This window comes from Triticum aestivum, chromosome 4D (genome assembly GCF_018294505.1).
Source record: "Triticum aestivum cultivar Chinese Spring chromosome 4D, IWGSC CS RefSeq v2.1, whole genome shotgun sequence".
Taxonomy (NCBI): Eukaryota; Viridiplantae; Streptophyta; class Magnoliopsida; order Poales; family Poaceae; genus Triticum; species Triticum aestivum.
Window position 1 is genome coordinate 478382834 of NC_057805.1, and position 21460 is coordinate 478404293.

The 21460-nt window shown below is 46.7% G+C and overlaps 2 protein-coding genes across 2 annotated transcripts; both read right to left on the minus strand.

Annotated features, from left to right (window-relative positions):
• Positions 1-4882: 4882 nt before the first annotated feature.
• On the minus strand, positions 4883-7485 carry LOC123098797 (translation initiation factor IF-2). The gene has a single exon (XM_044520871.1). The coding sequence runs from the start codon at positions 6637-6639 to the stop codon at positions 5203-5205; it is 1437 nt and encodes a 478-aa protein (XP_044376806.1). The 5' UTR covers positions 6640-7485; the 3' UTR covers positions 4883-5202.
• Positions 7486-8198: 713 nt separating this feature from the next.
• Positions 8199-20816, minus strand: LOC123098798 (mitogen-activated protein kinase kinase 1). The gene is made up of 9 exons (XM_044520872.1): positions 20425-20816; positions 20210-20335; positions 19772-19859; positions 18177-18314; positions 17436-17660; positions 17133-17315; positions 16803-17023; positions 8644-8689; positions 8199-8529 (listed from the first exon to the last, which is right to left on the minus strand). The coding sequence occupies exons 2-9, from the start codon at positions 20281-20283 to the stop codon at positions 8437-8439; spliced, it is 1068 nt and encodes a 355-aa protein (XP_044376807.1). The 5' UTR covers positions 20284-20335; positions 20425-20816; the 3' UTR covers positions 8199-8436.
• Positions 20817-21460: the final 644 nt, after the last annotated feature.

Sequence of the window (21460 nt, forward strand, 5' to 3'; positions counted from 1 at the left end):
ACAAACCCATAAATGGGTGCTTAAAAACAACAAAAACAAATAATGAAAAATCAAATTTACAAAGGTTCTTGGTTTATACTATTATGTAAACAATAAACCTGCGAAGCACTTCCTCTGTTCCAAAGTACTTGAGCTTCTGGGTTTGTCCTAAGTCAAACCTTTTTCAAGAACAGTCACAAATTATGAAATGGGGAGCAACGGATGTGTGATGTTAATTATATCCATCCTGTTTAAGAACCCATCATCGATCATCTCTGGAACAAGCTTCTGCTAAAGGCCTTCAGGAAACAGACTGTGCCAACACCCTTGGTCTCTGGCGTTCATATCCTGAATGGACTGAATAAGGTGTCTTGCTCCTTCAAGCTTCTCTACATCCGGCACGAACGAAATTCGGTGGCTCTTAGAGCATCTCCACTCGTTCGGTCCCCCACGGATTCGAAATATCGCTGCTTGGGGGCGAACCGGCGAAAATTTCAGCGTGGGGGTGGGGCGGGGGCTCGGGTTCCCAATCACCGCCTCAAAATGGGCCAAGACGTCGTTTTTTTCAAATACAAATTCGGCTAGATTTGGACGAAATTCAGGCGGTTTTCATTGATATTTTACAAAATTAAAGACATAAAACAAACTTAGAAAAATAAAACTATGCCGCCCCCAGCCTACTGCATGCCGAGGAGCTTGTAGAAGGCGGTGTAGTCGCCGCCGCCGTCCTTGTTGCAGCCCTGTCCTGGGTCACCTTGGCGGACGGGGTTGGTGGGTGGCGGCGCCTCCTCATCGCTGTCCTTGAGGACGATGACGCCCCCCTCGTCGCGGCCGCGGCGCCAAGCGGCGATCTCCTCGAGGGCGCGGCGCTGGCGCTCCATCTCCTTCCGGACGTAGTCATCCCGCGCCCATTTGAGGCCCGTCTTGAGGTCGGTGGCCATGTCGGCCTGCTCCTGCTTCACAACGACGGGGGGGTCGCCGGCTCCTTCTTCGGCCTGACCATGCGAAGGTGGCCGCGGGGAGGAGGGGAAGGCTGGCGGCGCCCCTCGTTTATGACGAGGCCGCCGCCGCGGCTGCGCCGACGCTCCAGCGTCTCCAGGGGCTCGGCCTTGACGGTGTCGAGCGGCGCCGTGCCGGAGGAGCGGGAGGAGGAGGAAGCGCCCGCCATGCGCCTCGGCAGCCAAGAGCTGCCACTCCGGCGGGAGAACGTGGCCGCCGGGTGCTCGAACGGCGGCTCGTTGCCGCCCTCGAGGTGCTCGAGGACGGCGTGGAGCGTGCGCCCGGGGACACCCCACCACAGGCGGCGGCCGACGGCGTTGTGGCGCCCCCTTGGCGCCGCCACGTTGTTGGTGGAGGCGAGTTGCTCGGCGTGACGGTGCTCGAAGTACGTCGTCCACAAAACGTGGTTGTCGGCGGCGTACTTCGGAAGGTGCCGCACCTCCTCCGGCAGGGATGCTTGAATGCGCGCGATCTCGTCGCGGCGTTCGGCGCCGGTCGGCAGCGGGGGGACAGGGACCTGAGCCTCCACGAGCCCGACACACGCATGTCCGGCAACGCCGGGTAGTTCGCCTCGTGGAGGAGGCGCGCCTCCCACTCGTGAAGGTGGCGGCGGCCGAAGCCGTTGGCCGCCGCTCCGTCGCCGGGGAAACACTCGACCATCGGTCGCGGCTTGGGACGGGGAGAGAGAGAGAGAGAGGGTGTCGGCAGCGAAGGAGAGAGGGGCGTCGGCGGCGAGAGAGAGGTTGTGGCGAGGCAAGTGTGCGGCCAGCGGCGAGGGAGGGTGGCAATAGTGTGGACGTGTGGCGGGAGGGGGCGGGACACGCGGCGGCGCGCCTTCACTGCGCCGCCCGTGAATCAATGGAAGGCTGACCGGCTGCAGCCTTCGCATTGATTCCCGCGGGAAACCGAGGCGATGAGGACGACGAAGATTCTCGACGTCGCTCAGTCGCTGACTCGGCGGGTCCACCAGTTTTCGCGCCAAAAACGTTTTTCCCCGGCGCCCGCGGGCACCCCCCCACCCCCACCCCCCCCCCCGCGCGCGCGCACGGGTTCGGCCTGGGTTCGCCGTCACCAATTTCGGCCCTAACTAGCGAAATTTGGGCTTCTAGTGGTGCGACTGGGCCGATTTTTTCGAGCCGGCGATAAAAAAGGGCCTGGAAGGGGGGGGGGGGGGGGCGAGTGGAGTGCAATCCAATATTGCGTAGTAAAACCTGGATCGCTGTAAAAAACAATCTCCAGCGGTCTGAACTCCGATGGATCATAATTTCATAGGTGTTGCACTAGTATGAAAACAAGGAGCTTCAAAAGATACTGAAAGTCTAGCAAGAGTGGACCAACATATAGATATGCAATTTCTGTTTCCTAGACAGAAAAACAGAATACGATATCTTATCTAACAAGTGAAAAAAGTGGGAGTACACTGACTGAACTGAAGTCGGGGACCACATCACATCAGTGCAGCCTCAGTGCCATTTCTATAGAGAAACGAACGACATGGACCAGTGGTTGACGGTCAGTCTTCAAATAGTAGTAAACACAAAACCAACAACAAAAGGCAAGAGTTGCAGAGCAGGAAAGTTCATGCGCAGCTTATTATTGCCTTCTTTGTGCAGACTGCAGCATATGGGCCATATGTGGGTGGTTATTTCTAATAATAAGACACAACAGCTGAAAGCTCTCTGGACTGTGATCTTGTCCAAAGACAGATATATGCAACATGTTACAAGTTTAGAACAGTAATTATGTTCAGACTAGCAGAAGAGTTAAGACAACTATTATGATCAATGTAAATAATGATTACACTTGATGCACACTAATCTGCACAGCTTCGTCCAGATTCCGTCCGAGCAACGAAATGGAACACTGTGAGCCGGAGGCCACTGCAGATCAGAGGGATGCTTCTCCAGTCTGCAAACCCACTCCTATAGTCCAAGGGCGAGTGGAAGATGCAAAATTGCATGTTGCACACGTTCACTGACACTTCCCTCCGTTCCAAAATAGATGACCCAACTTTAAAGTTAGTACAAAGTTGGGTCATCTATTTTGGAACGGAGGGCGTAGCGGCAAAGAAAAAGATGACCCGCATTTGTTGACGAGAACGACTAGTACCAGTAGCAAACTTCTTTTTATTCAGATCCAAAGGCAAACGATGTCTGAATCTTCCATGTTGACCATGCAAGAACAAGCCTTAGAGGCTTAGAACTTACTTCCTCCGTTCCAAAATTAGTGTCGTGGCTTTAGTACAAAATTGAACTAAAACCGCGACACTAATTTTGGGACGGACGGAGGGAGTACGTACCAAGAAGCGAACAATTCTGTCAGAACAAAGCGCACCTTTGATTTGATCCATCAAAACCTCGAGCTGTTGATTCATCCAGCTCCATTACATTCATATGCTACTTCTCTGCTGCCGGAACTATTTAAAACCTTGGTAGACAACTTACCAGATTACTCCATCCATCCCAAAATAAATGTCTTAGTACAAAGTTGTACACACTTTATATATCTATACGATGAAAGAGAAGGCAACAAGGTATCATCACAATCACAAATCATTAAACGGGGAGCAACAGATCTGTGATATTACAGTATCCATCCATCCATCCATCCATCCTGTTTAAGAACACAGCAGTCTGAAATCTTTGTATGAAACAAGGAACTTCAACAGATACTAAAAGTCCGCAACTGATGGCCATAACTGGTCTAGCCAGAGTGAACCAACATATGCAACCCGGCCTTTGAAATTTCCGTTTCCTACGAAAAATAAAACAGGAGTGCAGATGTGGTTCACACTTTAACCTTATCTGGACAAGTAAAAGATGGGAATGCACTCAAGTTGGGGCACATATGGAATCATTTACCACAAGGAGAGGAGACCCACCATTGAGAACTCTCATGCCTTTGGTAAGGACCACATCAGTGCAGCCTCAATGCCATTTATAGAGCAACCAAGGGCATGCACCAGTGGCTGCAATGTGTTAACGGTCTTCAAATATAGGAAACCGAAAAACTAACAAAGAGGAAGAGTTGCAAAACATGAACGTCCATACACAGCTTATCATTGCCTTCTTTTGAGTAAATTGTAGCATATGGGCTGTATGTTTGTCTATTTCCTAATGCTACCTAAAACTATAGCTTAAAATGCTCCGTGAACTTGCCCAAAGATAGATATATGCTTACATGTTTCAGCAACATGTTACAAGTTTAGAACAGTATTTTACATTGGCGATGATGGATAGGGATGAAGTACCATCGCAAATATTCAGCCTGTTTAAGAATTGAACAGTCTGGACTCTCAAGGATCATAATTCAGGCGTTGCACTAAGAAAACAACAGATAAATGTCCACAAGGGGTGGCCCTACATAGCTAGCCGATCTAGCAAGAGCAAACATATACAGGCAAGACCTTCAAATGCCTGCTTCCTAGACTAAAACAAAATACAGGAGTGACAATCGGTTTATACTTTATCCTTATCTAGACAAGTTAAAAGATGTGAATACACTGACTGAAGTTGGGGATACATATGGAATCATTTGGCACAAGGACCCCACCATTGAGAACTCTCATGTCTTTGGTAAGGACCACACCAGTGCAGCCTCAATGTCATTTATAGAGCAATGAACAGCATGGACCAGGGGTTAACGGTCAGTCTTCAAAACATAGGAAACAGAAACTAACAAAAGAAGTGCAAGAGTTGCAGAGCAGGAAAGTTCATACACAGCTTATTCCCTTATTTCTGTAAGTTGTCTAGCATATGGGCCATATGTGGCTATTTCCAATAATAAGACACAGCAGCTGAAAGTTCTCTTGCTTGTGATCTTGTCCATAGATAGGCATATGGCATATGTTTTGGAGGCAGCAACATGTAACATGTTTAGAACAGTATATACCATATACCTTTACTGATTGGAAGAATTGATACGAATATTATTATCAATGTAAATAATTACACCTGATACACTAATCTGCACACCACAGTCCAGATTCCATCTATAAGCAATACTTATCTTAAAAGAACAGAGCAGCAAATCTGCAACTTAAGCTAAATCTTCCTGACTCTACGTTGGGCTTAATAATGTACTGCAGAAAGAATGTAGCTGCTGAACAACTTACAGAGTTAGCCAGTTCTAAGAGACCAAGTAGATTCTGAAGAAAAAGTTGCTTGTGCTGCTGCCATCTTCTAAAACGCATGGCATGGGCTGCTAGAATTCAGCTTGAGCCACTCAAACAAAACCAAAAAGTCCTCTCGTAAACAAGCGAGAGCTTCTCCTCCTCCCCCTGTTTGCGGCTCTGTTGCTCCTCATCGGCGTCAGATAAAACCGTAGCATCCCATTATCAAAGTTCCCAGGAGAGGTGTAATGCACGCTCCTGCTCCTGCCGATCCTGCATTCCTTGTTCTTGAGCCAGTCGGTGCGGAAATTCTGCTCGTCCCCGTTAGCCGCGGCAGCTTGCGATCTTCTGCTTGCGCTCTGGCTTGCTCTGCCTGGAATTGCCGACCCATTGCGGCCATGCTGAATTTCGCCATTTTCGATGTCTGTCGTCTCCCCATTTTTACACCTCCGGGTTTCCCTCCTTGACTCCGAGAAGGACCGATCAAGAGCGTGCTCCCCCTTCCTCACAAACTCCTTGAGTGGACTCGTGATGCTGCGATCCCACACCCTGCTCCACCTGTTGGACCTCCGGCGCCGGACACCTGAGGCCGCCGCAGTTATCTCCGGGCCGGCGTCACTGCAGCTTCTCCTTCCTCTGAACCTCGGCCCCTCGCCGCCCACATCGGCGGAATGCCCCCCATTCCTGCTCTCTGCTGCAATCTCGGCAGAATGCTCCCCGTTCCTGCTCTCCGCAACCCCGGCAGCAGGGCGCTCCCTGGCCGATTCCTCTGCATTGCCCTGCCTGACCCTGGTGACGCCATCAGGCGGCTCGTCCAGGCACGCGAAGGAGCAGGCGAAGGCCCTGCCGACCATGGACCCGTCCCAGGAGTGGCGGGGCGGGTCCATGGAGGAGCCTCCCCTGCCGCCGGGCGGCGGCTCCCGGCAGATCATCCACTCGCAGGAGCGGCGGAAGCTGGCCCTCCGCTCCACCAGTGGCGGCGACGGCGACGGCCCGCCGCCGGCATCGCCGGGATGGGGATCCACCGCCCCGGACGGGCGCGAGGGCTCCTCCTCCTCCTCCTCCTCCTTGGTCCCGCGCCGCCGCGTCCCCCGCCTGGGCAGGATCGCCCTGAGCCAGGAGGCGCCCTTCCACTTCCTGCCGCCGCCGCCGCCTCCTCCGGGGTGGTCCGCCTCCGACGCTCCGGGATCTTTGGCGTCGGGCGGCCGCGTGGCGCCCTGGCCGTCGGCGGCGGCGCCGGAGTCGTCCATCTGGAAGAGCAGCATGAGCGTCTTGCGCAGCTTGCCCTGGTCTTCTTGGTCGCCGTGGCCGGGGACGGGGGCGGAGGGGGCGTCGGGGTGGAGGGAGGAGGAGGAGGAGGAGGATGCGACCTCGAGGATCTCGGGGTGGGCGGGGCTGCGGACGGAGGAGAGGCGCTCGACGAGGCAGGCGGAGCAGACCCCGGTGAGGGGCTGGTCCGGGTGGCGGCCGCACCGCCGGCCGGTTGTTGCCTCCTCTGTCCCCGCCTCCGGCTCCGGCTCCGGCAGCGGCAGCGGGTGCGGGCCCTCCATTGGGTCGGGGTCGTCGGGCCGGGAGTGGAAGCTCCGGAAGGAAGGAAGGAAGAGAGGGCGGCGAGTGAGTGAGTGAGTCAGCGAGTGGGTCAGTCAGGGTGGGGGGACAAGCACGAGCACAAGCGGGTGCGACGACATTGACATGGCCAGCCGGAAAAGCGAAAAGAAAGAAAGAAAAACCCTAGCCTGGCCTGGCCTGGTGAGTGGGAAAGTCTCGAAAAGCGACTTTCGCGGCCGGGTTCCTTCCGGCGCGTGCGGTGTGGGGAAAGGAAACGAACGCAAACGGTAGGAAAAGGCCGAACCAACTGGCTGGGAGTGGGGCGGAATGCAGGCGGACGGGATGGATCGAGACGAGGTATCGGGCCGGAGATGCGAGTTTGTCGCGGCCGAGGAGTGGGGGGACGGCCGGAGCGGGGGCGGGGAACGGCCGGGCGGGCCGGTCGCGCACCGCAAACGGAGCCGGCGGCCGATCCCGGCTCCGGTGCGCGGGCGCACGGCCACGGACAGACGTTAACGCGTGGAGCGGGCGGGCGGGGTGGGACCCGTGCGTGGTACGGTACGTGCCAGCGGCAGTGGCAGGTGGTGGGGGCTCGCTCGCCCGGAGGATCACAGGACTCGCGGCGCCGGATTTATGTCCGTCCGTCACCACCGACCGCCCGGGCTGGCTCCCGGCAGCACCTCCGGTACGGCCGTCACCGGCCGCGGCGAGCGTGCGCCTGTCCCGGATCCCGGCTGCCGCCGTCCTGCCTGCCAGCCAGCCAGCGACCGCACCGCACTACACGCCCTCCTCAACGCCAGCGGACGAGTACTACTCACTCACTGCTCGCTACGCCGTCGGTGGTGCTTCTCCACCAAAAGAAAAAGGAAAGGAAACGATACCAACGTTTCCCATGTCTATTTATATTACCGCAATGATGGCAAATTTATTTAGTTTACAGAACACAGCAATTCCCTGGCAAAAATACACGAGCTAACCGGATTTGCCATGCTCGCCCACTAAACTTCCAACCTTTTTTTTTCTAGTATTTGCAAGAAAACTTGCATCCTTCAACGGACATAGTTTGCCGTGAAAAAACGTGATTTGATGCGCCATGTCTAAAAAACTGACCTTCGGTAGATATTCGGGTCCTTCCTTCGACATCATGATATGAAACAACGGCAAAACATAACTATAAGAAAAATATTCAGTCAAGGACTGTCATGATAAGAAGCAAGGATTCTAGTTCTTGACATCACGATATGACTAATTGCACTTGCTATCCCAACAGCACAACATACACTACTGGACTGTTGCTTCTAGTGATTCCTTTGTTGTGCGGACCCTTCGTTGCTCCAGTGCAAAACAAAAACTGAACTGCCTGATCATAGACTTCCCAGGCAGCTTGATTTTTTTTTTATTACTGCCTAGCAACTATGGCAACAGTTAGGGTGCAAAACATAGGGTCATTCCCAGGGCACAACCAAGGTTGCACTCCCAGTACGAACCACATAAACCGGACCGCGACACAGACGCATGACAATGCAACATCACGGTTCGTTCGACTCTCATGCACCACAAATTACTAACCACACCAGATTCATTCATAACAAGACGCGCAACAAAAGGGCCTCAAGTCATTACCATACATTAATAATCCATTCCAATCCTCTAGGAATTTTTCCAACATAAACATCATCACATACAGGGGTGGGGGGTCGGTCACTCATTCATCAGGTTCACAGCAATACACAATTGCCGTCATGAGGGCAGCCCTGGAAGAAACTCGTCGCAAGGCCTCACCTCTCCGAGCGACGGCCTCACTCGGGCACGTTCATGGGCTGCTCGAGGCTCTCGACGAGGATCCGCAGGTCTAGGTCCTTGTCCTCGAACTTCTTGATGAAGGCATGGTTCTGCGACAACAACATCGAACGACGATTCAGCACACACACTAGTCGACAGAATCAACGGTACCACGGTTAGTTGAACACGCTACAACAACTTGTAAAGTGGAAGGGAATGCTCACCAAGAGTTCTGAAGCAGACATCCGTTCGGCGGGGTCCTTCTGTATGCTGTAAAGCAATATAGTAATATGAGATAACACTGCAATATGATATGCTCCTGCTTGTATATACTACACAGACGGCACAAATCTATAAAGCAAAGCTAGCAGGAACCATCCGTTGCCTTCAAGATGTGCAAATTTCATTAAGAATAATCACTAACTAAAATATAGACCAATAACACATATATCCAATAAACGGAGTTGACTGTAAGTTCTAAACTAAATAGTATTTGAATGGTCTGTTTTCGGCCGGGTTTCCTTATAAATTGGTCAATTCTCTTCTATGTGAAAAGGCAGAGCTCTTGCCAGTTGCTCTAAAAAAAAAGTAGAATTTGAATGGTAGATTGAGCCAATCGCTGCAGGTCAAGCATGATGTGAGGACTGAGGAGTTTAGACAGAGTCACATGGTAAATGCATGTAAGTGTATTACTGTATTAGTTAATCACATCAATGACACACCACTCTGACCACCATATAGCTAAGACTACCAGCAGAAATCGGAGTGCGAAAAATGGTAATTGACACACAAAACATGTAATAATATGTGCGTTCAGATTGTTTTTATCATCAGTTCCTAAAGAGTTCACACATGGGATAGCAAACTAATGGATAAATACGCAGGCTAGCAAGAAACAACCATGACTGCAACGAGATATATCTGCAACTTCGAGAATTGTCAACTTCAATGGAATTTGTACACTTGATCATAAATTGGTGTTGTTTTTCACATATTTGTTTAGATGTGCGGGATAAGGCTTATTTCCCCACTCTGGAACCCTGCTGGCTATTTGCATCCCAACCTGGGTGATTTAATCTTGGAGGGATGGTGGCCGAGCTACGGTTGAACTGGGAAGTACTTTGATGGGTGGAAGAACTACCATACTCTCTTCGGGATCATGTTCTTCCGTTGTGTCCGAACCATGTTCTTAAAATACTGTGCGTATTAATGAGTTTAGACTGAATATGTGATACCATCATGTGTTTGATGTTTTCTTTGGAGATATGTTTTTCCCTATAATTTCTCATGCCATGTAGTTGTGTACAGCCTGCAGAATTTGGATACTACAATTACTTAAAAAACAATAGGACTATACACACTTTTCTTAATAAAATGGACTATAGACATTTTGGTTTTGCAGATATGAGATCTCTCTTATCATGTTGTAATCCCATTTTGTCATCTATAATAATGCAGCTTATGCCCAAAGTACCTTGTGTTCCAATTACTTGTCACTTTGGTGGTTCTTTGCCCCCACTGTTTTGTATTTTTTCCAAGTTTACTTACAGGGTTTGATTTATCCAATTTCATATTCTTTTAGCTCATAACTTCTTATTGCTACATATTTTGACACCATAAATGCACAGGCCGACACAGATATTGTTCTAGAAAAAAGGCTGGTACAGATATTATGTACCAGTTTCGGATATAGGTAATAAAGGTAACCAGAAGAGATCTTTACGCACATGCCCTAAATTAAGAGTATAGGACAACAGGACACCGCCGGTGATTATGTGGCCCCATTATCACTCACTGTAAAATGGTGCCCTCATGCACCGGGTGTCTTCATTGCTTTGCCCTCTAAGGTTCTGCATATGGCGCACCACCCATTATTTATACCTCAAAGCTGAAACACTTTGTCCAACAATTCAAGCTTGTCCTTCCGAGAGCTTTTGCTTCTCTAGATTTGTAGGCACTGAAAGTAAGCCAGGAAGAGGAAGAATGAGAGAGCTCAAGAGCACTGGGAATGGGAACATGGAGGAAAGCCCTGCTTGTTTGTTTGCACCTCGAGTGTTGGAGGTGCAAATATTAGGCATGGGTCCTTTCCTGATGCCTCCCATTCCTACCGTTGTTGTGCACTCCTTCCTCTTCCTTTTGGATTGCATAGTAGCTTTGATGGAGAAACAGTAGACATGTGTCCACATATTTAGATAACTTGAGAGTTTGAAGGCAAGCCGGGAAGTGGAAGAAAAGAGGGCATAAGAGCAGTGGGAGTGGGAACATGGAGGAAAGCCAACTTGCTTTGTTTTCACCTCTAGTGTTGAAGGTGAGAACTTGCTTTGGTGTTTCCCGATGCCTCCCATTCCTATTGTTCTCGAGCACTCCTTCCTCTTCCTTTTATGGCTTGCTTGGTTACTTCAGCTTAGAAACCAAATATATGTGTGCACATATTCGATGTGGGATCTCAAAAGCGAGCTAGGAAGAGGAAGAAAGAGAGGGCATAAGAGCAGTGGGAATGAGAACATAGAGGAAAGCCTAAATTGCTGGTTCTTCACCTCTTGTCTTGAGGTGGCAATTCAGTTGGGCATTTCCCGATGCCTCTCATTCCTATCGTTCTTAGGCGCTCCTTCCTCTTCCTTATTGTTTGCTAAATCACTTTAGGAAGAAAAAACATACATATGCATATGTTCAGATGATATGAGATATGAGCCAATTGCTAAATTGCTGCAGGTCAAGAATGATGTGAGGACTGAGGAGTTCTTGCCGGTTGCTCGAAAAAAAATAGTATTTGAATGGTAGATATGAGCCAATTGCTGCAGGTCAAGAATGATGTGAGAACTGTGGAGTTTAGACAGTCGCATGGTAAATGCGTTTTAGTGTCTTACTGTTTTAGTTAATCACATCGATGACACACCACTCTGTCCACTGTAGCTAAGAGTACGAGCAGAAATCAGAGCGCGAAAAATGGTAATTGGCACACAAAACATGTAACAATCTGTGCATTCAGATTATTTTTATCATCAGTTCCTAAAGAGTTCACATATGGGATAGCAAAACTAATGGATAAATACGCAGGATGGCAAGAAACAACCATGACTGCAACAAAGATATATCTGCAGCTTTGAAAATTGTGAACTCCAATGGTATTTGTACCCTTGATCATAAAATGGTGTTGTTTTTTATATGTTGTTTAGATGTGCGGGATAAGGCTTATTTCCCCACTCTGGAACCTTCTGGCTGTTTGCATCTCAACCTGGGTGATTAAATTATTGGATGGATGGTGGCCGAGCTACAAGGTTGAACTGGAAAGTACTTCGATGGGTGGACGAGCTACCATACTCTCTTCGGGATCTTGTTCTTCCTTTGTATGTGAACCTTGTTCTTAAAATACTATGTGTATAATGAGTTTAGACTGACTATGTGATCACTGATCACTATACCTTCATGTGTTCTCTAGGAATTGAGGGTGATGGTTACTTTGGAGATATATTCCTATATTTCTCTCGTGCCATGTAGTTGTGTACAGCTGCAGAATTTGGATACTAAATTACTTAAGACTATACACATTTTTTCTGGATAAAATGGCCTATAGACATTTTGGTTCCGCAGATATGAGATCCCTCTCATCATGTTGTAATCACATTCTGTCATCTGAAATAATGCAGCTCATGTCCAAAGTACCATGTGTTCCAATTAATTGTCACTTTGGTGGTTCTTTGCCCACAGTTTTGTAATTTTTCGAAGTTTACTTAGAGGGTTTAATTTATCCAAATTCATATTATTTTTAGCTCATAACTTCTTATTGCTACGTGTTTTGACACTAAATGCACAGGCTGATACAGATATCGTTCTAAAAAAAGGCTGGTACGGATATTATGTACCAGTTTCGGATATGGTTAATAAAGGTAAGCAGAAGAGATCTTTACGCACATGTCATAAATTAAGAGTAGAGGACAATAGGACAGAGCCAGTGATTATGTGGCCCCATTCTCATTGACTGTAGAATGGTGCCCCCATGCACCGGGTGTCTTCATTGCTTTCTCCTCTAAGGTTCTGCATATGGTGCACCACCCATTATTTATACCTCCAAGCTGAAACACTTGGTCCAACAATTCAAACTTGTCCTTCGAGACCTTTGTTTCGCTAAATTTCTAGGCACTGAAAGTAAGCCAGGAAGAGGAAGAAAGAGAGAGCTCAAGAGCACTGGGAATGGGAACATGGAGGAAAGCCCTGCTTTTCTGTTTGCACCTCTAGTGTTGGAGGTGCAAATATTTGGCATGGATCCTTTCCCAATGCCTCCCATTCCTACCGTTGTTGTGCACTCCTTCCTCTTCCTTTTGGATTGCACAGTAGCTTTGATGGAGAAACGATAGGCATGTGTCCACGTATTTAGATAACTTGAGAGCTTGAAGGCGAGCAGGGAAGTGGAAGAAAAGAGGGCATAAGAGCAGTGGGAATGGGAACATGGAGGAAAGCCTAACTTGCTTTGTTTTCACCTCTAGTGTGGAGGTGATAACTTGCTTTGGTGTTTCCCGATGCCTCCCATTCCTATTGTTCTCAAGCACTCCTTCCTCTTCCTTTTTTGGCTTGCTTGGTTACTTTAGCTTAGAAACCAAATATATGTGTGCACATATTCGATGTGGGATCTCAAAAGCGAGCAAGGAAGAGGAAGAAAGAGAGGGCGTAAGAGCAGTGGGAATGAGAACATAGAGGAAAGCCTAACTTAATGGTTCTTCACCTCTTGCCTTGAGGTGGCAATTCAGTTTGGCATTTCCCGATGCCTCTCATTCCTATCGTTCTTAGGCGCTCCTTCCTCTTCCTTTTTGTTTGCTAAATCGCTTTAGAAAAAAAACATACATATGCATATATTCAGATGATATGAGATGCCCATGGTGAGACAGGAAGAGAAAGGAAAGAGGGCCCAAGAGCAGTGGGCATGGGAACAATAGGTGGTGTGTCATTGATGTGATTTAGTCCTTATGTTGTAGCTAAGAGTACAAGCAGAAATCAGAGTGTGAAATATGGCAATTTGCACACAGAACATGTAAAGATATGTGCATTGCAGATTATTTTTACCATCAATTCCTAGAGTTCACACATGGGATAGCAAACTAATGGATAGATATGCAGGCTAGCAAGAAACAGCCATGACTGCAACAAGATATATCTGCAGCGTCAAAAAAATTGTAAACTCCAATGGAATTGTACACTTGATCATAAATGGTTGTCTTTTTATACATTGTTTAGATGTGTGGGATAAGGCTTATTTCCCCACTCTTGAACCTTGCTGGCTGTTTGCATCTCAACCTAACTGTTTTAATCCTTGGGGGATGGTGGCTGAGCTACAAGGTTGAACTGGGAAGTACTTTGATGGATGGAAGAAGTACCATACTCTCTTCGGGATCTTATTCTTCCTTTGTGTCCCAACCTTGTTCTTAAAATACTATGTATAGGAGTTTAGATGGATTATGAGTCCAAGGACTAGTCAAGACTAGTCCATGAGTCTCAACTCCAGGGCCGACTACACTTCAGTGTCGACTAGTCTATGAGTCGCAACTTTAGTGTCGACTACTCACGCTTAGTCTATTGAGTCTCAACCTCAGGACGACTCGTCGACTCATCGAATCGTAAACCTTAGTTTAGACGGAATATGTGACCTTATTCTTCAAGTTTTTTCCTCCTAGGGATCAGTGACAGAGCCAACTCCCGGCAACCCCGGGCGGCTGCCTGGGCTAGTCCAGAAAATTACTCCTAAGCACTAGTGATAATCTATGGTTAGAAGGATTATTTCTTTCGGCAGGTGCCAGCTCACACTATCACAGTTAAGTATTGCCCGAGCTGCATTCATAGGCTGGCTCCGCCACTGCTAGGGATCGAGGGTGATGGTTTCTTTGGAGATATGTTTTTTCCTATATTTCTCACATGCCATGTAGTTGTGTACAGCCTGCAGAATTTGGATACTAAACACTTCAAGAGCAATACGACTATACACATTTTTTCTTGATAAAATAGCCTATAGATATTTTGGTTTTGCAGATATGAGATCTCTCTTATCATGTTTTGATCACATTATGTCATCTCTAATACTGCAGCGGTCCGAAGTACATTATGTTCCAATTAGTTGTCACTTCAGTGGTTCTTTGCCCCACTGTTGTGTAATTTTTCCAAGTTTACTTACAGGGTTTAATTTGTCCAATTTCATATTACTTTCAGCTCTAACTCCTTATTGCTACATATTTTGACACCATAAATGCACAGGCTGATGCGGATATTGTTCTAAAAAAGGCTGGTATGGATATCATGTACCAGTTTCTGATATGGGTAATAAAGGTAAGGAGAAGAGATCTTTACACATGTGCCCTAAATTAAGAGTAGAGGACAATAGGACAGGGCCGGTGATTATGTGGCCCCATTATCATTGACTGTAGAATGGTGCCCACATGCATCAGGTGTCTTCATTAGTTTCTTCTCTAAGGTTCTGCATATGTTGCACCACCCATTATTTATACCTCAAAGCTGAATCACTTTGTCCAACAATTCAAGCTTGTTCTTTGAGAGTTTTTGTTTCATTAGATTTGTAGGCACTGAAAGTAAGCCGGGAAGAGGAAGAAAGAGAGAACTCAAGAGCACTGGGAATGGGAACATGGAGGAAAGCCCTGCATGTTTGTTTGCACCTCAAGTGTTGGAGGTGCAAATATTTGGCATGGATCCTTTCCTGATGCCTCCCATTCCTACCGTTCTTGTGCACTCCTTCCTCTTCCTTTTCGCTTATGTGATAGCTCTGATGGAGAAACCATAGACATGTGTCCACATGTTTAGATAACATGAGACGTCAAAGGCGAGCCCGGAAGAGGAAGAATAGAGGGCCTTAGAGTAGTGGGAATGGGAACATGGAGGAAAGCCTAACCTGCTCGGTTTCACCTCTAGTGTTGGAGGTGAGAATTTAGTTTGGTGTTTCCCAATGCCACCCATTCCTATTGTTCTAAAGCACTCCTTCCTCTTCCTTTTTTGGCTTGCTTGGTTGCTTTAGCTTACAAACCAACTATATGTTTGCACATATTCGATGTGAAATCTCAAAAGCGAGCTAGGAAGAGGAAGAAACAGAGGGCCTAAGAGCAATGGGTATGAGAACATAGAGGAAAGCCTAAGTTATCGGTTCTTCACATCTTGTGTTGAGGTGGAAATGCCATTTGGTATTTCCCAGTGCCTCTCATTCCTATCGTTCCTAAGCGCTCCTTCCTCTTCCTTTTTGTTTGCCAAATCTTTTAGTGGAAAAACTGAACATTTATGTGGATATATTCAGCTGGTATAAGATGTCCATTGTGAGACATGAAGAGGAAGAAGACCTAAGAGCAGTGGGCATGGGGACGTGATGGAAGGCTAAAGCCCTCGTTCCTCGTCGGAGTCTTTGGTTTGAGTTTTTGTGATGCCTCCTGTGCCTATTTGTTCTTTGGTACTCCTTCCTCTTCCTTTTGGGTCACACGACATGATTTGGTCAGGTTCATACACCCTGCATAGTAGGCGCGTTATTTTCCGTGTTTTTTTGGCATGCCTTAATCCATCAGTAAGATAAGATGCCAGATTGTTAACTGGTTTATACTACAACCTCAGTCAAGGTTTTGTCAATCAACACAACAATTAGATCAGATATTAACATAGCTAACTTAAATCAACAAGTACATTTTAACATTAAACTGAAAATCAGGGTTGTTACATGATTCATAACTCAAACTTCAAATTAGCTAAACTGCTTGAAGTTTCAAGGGCCAACAAGCTACTTGAACAGGGTTTGATAAACAGATAGTTTCATGGCAAGTTGCCCTGAGTAGCTATTGTCTGGAGACGCAAGTCGATCCTTTTGGGATGGCTGGAATTTCTTGGGCTGTACTGAAATGTAATTTTTATAATAAGAACATTGATTCGGCCGTTTGCTGTTACAAAAAACACCATTATAAAATCTGGACTTCTGAGGAATTCACTAATTCTAATCTGAAGAACACCGCGCAGTTTAAACATTTATTTCCAGAATTAATGAAGTCCAAGTTATCACACTAAAACAGTTCTATTAAGACCACACTTGTTCAAAGGGGAAAGTAATACTTGAATAGACAAAACACATTTTCATAAATGGGGGAATAATACTTGAGTGGACAAAGTCCATGAGCTTTGGACGAGAAAGCAGATAACTATTAAAAGAAGTTTTTTTTTTGAGAAATATTAAAAGAAGTTAGCGTTACAAACAATTTAAAATATTTTTACGTGAAAGACACGGAAAAGAAAATCAGAACTTTAGAAAACAGGGCAAGAAGTTCATTCAAACATACTAAGCAAGAAGACAAAACAGAAATGCAGTGACTGAGCTAATTTCATGTGTAGTTCCTCGGAATAATGTTTAGCGTACCAGGAAGAGATAAATGAGCAGAATTCTGGAGAGAACTGATCTGCTGGTGCAGAAGGTGGTGGCTGGTCAACAATTGCTTCTAATAGTTCATAGAAGCTTAGCCAGCCTTCTCCTTCCGGAGGAGTATAGGGGAAGCGGCCAATGGCGCATTCAAGTATTACCAAGCCCAAACTCCATACATCACTCTTGTAGTCATAGGAGCTGCCACTAATCCGCTCAGGCTGCACAAAAAGGAAAGGAAGAAAACTATCACAGCAAATTCTGTGCACCCCAGATAACCATTATGAGCATAAGCCGCAGTCAGAAGACAAAGCAGATCTTTTTACATACCGCCATATAGTTGTAGGTTCCAACAAATGTATCACGCTGACCGATTGAACTTGCTAGCACTGCACTCACCCCAAAATCAGTAATCTTTACTTCACCTTTATGGTTAACTAACAAGTTAGATGGCTTTATGTCCCTGTGAATCACATGCCTTTCATGATGAAGATATAACAGACCCTCCAAAACCTGATTTGTTAAGCCATTATTAATGTTAGATGTGCCAGACTCTAGCTTCAACTTCCATCAGATGTGACAAAATTTGAATATTCCGGATGCAGTCAAACCATAGGCCAAACGTATACATACCTGCTTGCAAAGTACTGCAAGGTATGGCTCCAGAATGGTTTTAACTTGTTTAATTATGTCTGCAAGAGATCCACGATCCATATATTCCAGAACAAGATATATTACACCATTGTGGTAAAAAGATTGATGGCAAAGGACGATATGGGGGCTCTGTGTTGCTTGATTTATTTTGAGCTCCTGTACTATTTGTTTGCGTACTGACTCCTGAATGTTCATTTGAATGCCCTATGAAGAAATTGAAAATAATCAATTGATTGATAGATCATATGGACAACGAAATGCCACAGCAGTACAAAGACCAGGAATAATGCTTGAAAATGTTTAATCGGCTGTATATCATTACCTGATGTATTCTCATACATTAGTGTCAGTTTCCATTAAAATTGGTGTTCTATGGAGATTTTGCAGGCAAAGATCAGCCAGTACTAGATGTTTTTGCTACAACTCATTTTAATGGTGTGCATAAATGCGGATCAAATTGAATATATTGCCATGCCATCACAAAGTGACTAAACAAAACAAATAAGTCTTCAGATGTAGAATAATCAGATCGTCTAACAATGCATAGAATGCAAATCTGTTCAAACAGATAAACATATTAATTTCCATGTTAACAAACATGAAAAAATATAAACAGGTACGATAAAAAAACAAGCAGTCTACCCCAATGCTCTAACATCAACAAAAAAATCCATCACAGGCATTTGTGCGGCCCACTAGGTGAATTTAGTGTACTGTTACCTTCAAGGCATAAAATGTGCCCACCCACTTGTGCCGCACTAATTGGACGACGCCACCACTTCCCTTACCAATGACCTGAATCATTTCGAGGTCATCCATTGATAACTGCACATCTTCCACCTTCATTTTTGTTGATTGCTGAGGAAAAGAAACAAATCAAGATGCAAACAGAATTCGGAAACAACTTGATCATTATCCAAATACCAATAAACACAAACTGAAGAACAATATATTCTTGTTGTGGTTTCTGTTGGTGGCATCTAATAACCAATAGCGAGCAGCAGAGTACATAATTTCAATCCTAGGCATTAAAAACTAACATCTACTCAAGATAATCATGAAACATAATGGAAAATTTTGCAAATATGTTATGATTATGGATGAAATGGCTACCAAGTTTAAACTGTAAGGGTTCCTCTGACCCCCGCGGTCCATAAATTAGCAACTTTGGTCGATGAAAGTACAACATGCCCCATCTTCACTTCCATCTACCCTATCGTGGCCCAGGCCTTCCTCAAGGTTGCTCCGCTCTCTCAGCATGCCTCCGCTGGGCAGATCCAAACTCCATATCTCCATAGCAGTTCACCTGGTCTCCTACCTACTCCCCAACTAGTTTAAGGCTTTGGCCAGTTCCATATTCATCTCCTAGCGAAGAAACACTAACCATAGGAAGATACCATTGTGACATCCTGGCTTAATAGGAATGATAGACTACTCATTTCAACAAGGTGCGCCTTCTTTTTCAGAAGCTCATCTCCAAAGAACCTCCAGGTTGCTTCGCATGGGGTAATTTGAGGATGGGTGACTGACCGAGAAGTCCTTCTGAGGTGCGCACGAGTGAGGACAAAGTGCGCAGGAAAGACTAGTGTTGGTCTATGGGGCTAGTCTAGATCCCGTCAGGCATAACGGCCAGGAACCGATGGTTGTGGCCGGGGCGTTACAACCATGAGGGGGAAGAGGCCGCTCAAGGAACTCCAGCTCGTTCTGCCGGCGTAGGAGACGCCTCTCAATAAACTCATGTAGGTTTCCTTGATTCATTGGCCTAAACTGCCCATTTTATATAATATGTTTTCCTTTTCCTTCTCCCTTTTCCTGTTGAAGCTATTGAAGGCTTGATCTTTTACTGCACTACTTTTTTGTGTCTAGAAATGTTTTTGAGACACTTCTTGTTTCTTCAGAACACGAAGTAATGTGCAAATTAAATGGTTGTCTTTGATTGCTGGAGGTCTTTAGACTTAATCAAAGCGGTTTGTGGCATCTCTGAGGAAAACAGAGATGAATATGTAAGTTCCTCGTTCGGTAATTTAGTGTTTGTGTTGTATTGCACTTCATGTGGCGACATGTATGCTTTTTTTTATAGTGGCGTATATACGATTCAATCTCAAATCTTATCGGATGTTTTGTTGGTTCCACCTGGTTGATCAAATGCAGTAGACCCTCTGAGTGCACTGACTCTGAAGCACGCAACAGTGCAACACGCATGCGCGCCCACGCATCAAACATGAACGATCGAAGTACAATACAACACAAACACAATTGGACAGATTGAGAGAGAACAAAAGTAGTCATTTAAAACTATTGAACCGGGAACTCACATGTTCATCTCCATTTTCCTCGGAGATAAGCTGCAAACCTCTTTGATTAAGCCGCAGTTCACCATCCTTGAATGTACCGCTCGCAGTCCTGAAATACCACAGGCAGCTCAGCAACTCAACACGTATTGAGTTCAAACTAATCATTGGACTTAAATACTTTCGTTGACATACAGACTGCTGAGTCAGCCAGCAGCTCAGACCGTAATAATTTCAAATCAAGCACTACACTTAATGCCTTCAAAGTAAATATATGCTTCAGCAACCCAGTAATGGCTACCCAGCCCCATCAAAATCCACAAATAAACCACAAAAATCTACCCAGGCACCCAAAAAATCTCTCATTTATTAGACATAAAGCGCAAACCTGTGATAGCTTTAGTGGGGGAAAAAGAGAGGGGGGAAACATGAAATTTAGGCCAAGGAATGGGGGAGACATACAGGAACTTATCGACGGGCGTCTCCTGCGCCGGCACGGAGAGCGTGAGCTCCTTGAGCGGCTTCTTGCCCCTCATGGTGTCCTCCTTCCTCTGGCTAGGGTTTCTCGGGCGGGAGATGGACGCGGAGCTGGACAAAGCCGGAAGCAGGTTAGATGGAGATCGGACGAGTCGGCATAAAGATACGGACTTTGGACCAGGCCGGATACGGAAGCTCACCGGAGGCGCGGCGGACGGGGAGGAGCGGCCGGGGCGCCGTCGGTGCGAGGGGAGGCCGGGGCCGGGGGAGGAATTTAGGGAGAAAAATAGCAGCGGCGGAGCTGGTCAAAATGGTGGCACGTGGTGCGACTTGGGTTGACTGAGAGGGCACGGCTAGCAGCCGTGCTCCACGTTGGTCGCTGGATCGATCCGCGCGGCGGGCGGTCGCTGTCGCCGGCCACTGGATGGATCGAGCTCGGAAGAAAGTTCCCGGCGGCGGCGGGCGGGGAGGGGTCAGGGGGCGCGCGGATCTGGAGGTGGGAGGTGAGGGGAGGAGATGCGGTCCGGCGGCGAGGGGTGGTCGGGTCGGCCGGGGACGTGGCGGCTAGCGGACGGAGGGGAGGGGAGGTGGGAGGGGCTGCCCTGGTCAGTAGACTCAGTAGAGAGTCAGACAGTGGTCGCGCTCAGTGAAGCCGACTGGGCTGTGTGTGGCCTGGCCCATCGTAGCTTTCAAAGCCCTAAATGTGAGTCAAGCTTTTCTGGGCCATGATCGATGTAGACCCAGTGCACATTCCTCCTCAGAAAACAGAAGAAGAATTCTCTAAGGAAAAACAAGAAGAAGAAGTGCACTTTCCCCACTTTCAGTGTGTAGAAGCTGCAGCAACACGTTGTGAGATCAAAAGATAAATTACATCATCATCAGTAGACTCGATCTCGCGTGTGTCCGTGCCTATGTACGTACTCCCTCCATTTCCTTTTACTCCGCATATAAAATTTGGTCAAAGTCAAACTATACAAAGTTTGACTAAATTTATATAAAAAAATATAAACATCTACAATCCTAAAACTATATAGTATGAAAATACATCTCATGATGCATCTGATAATATTGATTTCATATTATGAATGTTTATATTTTTTAATATAAAGTTAGTCAAACTCTACAAAGCTTGACTTTGACCAAACCTTATATGCGGACTAAAAAAAAACGGAGGGAGTACGTACTACGTGGTGTCCCTACGCACACACGCATACTGGTGATTTTGTCTCGATCCGA

What these genes read in the sequence shown, in the direction of transcription:
- LOC123098797 (XM_044520871.1), bottom strand. Translation starts at nt 6,639, where the DNA reads ATGGAGGGCCCGCACCCGCTGCCGCTGCCGGAGCCGGAGCCGGAGGCG.
- LOC123098798 (XM_044520872.1), bottom strand. Translation starts at nt 20,283, where the DNA reads ATGAGGGGCAAGAAGCCGCTCAAGGAGCTCACGCTCTCCGTGCCGGCG. An exon ending in GCACATTTTATGCCTTGAAG is followed by an intron (nt 17,661 to 18,176) that starts GTAACAGTACAC and finishes ATTTCTTCATAG; the next exon opens with GGCATTCAAATGAACATTCA. An exon ending in TTGCAGTACTTTGCAAGCAG is followed by an intron (nt 17,316 to 17,435) that starts GTATGTATACGT and finishes TTAACAAATCAG; the next exon opens with GTTTTGGAGGGTCTGTTATA.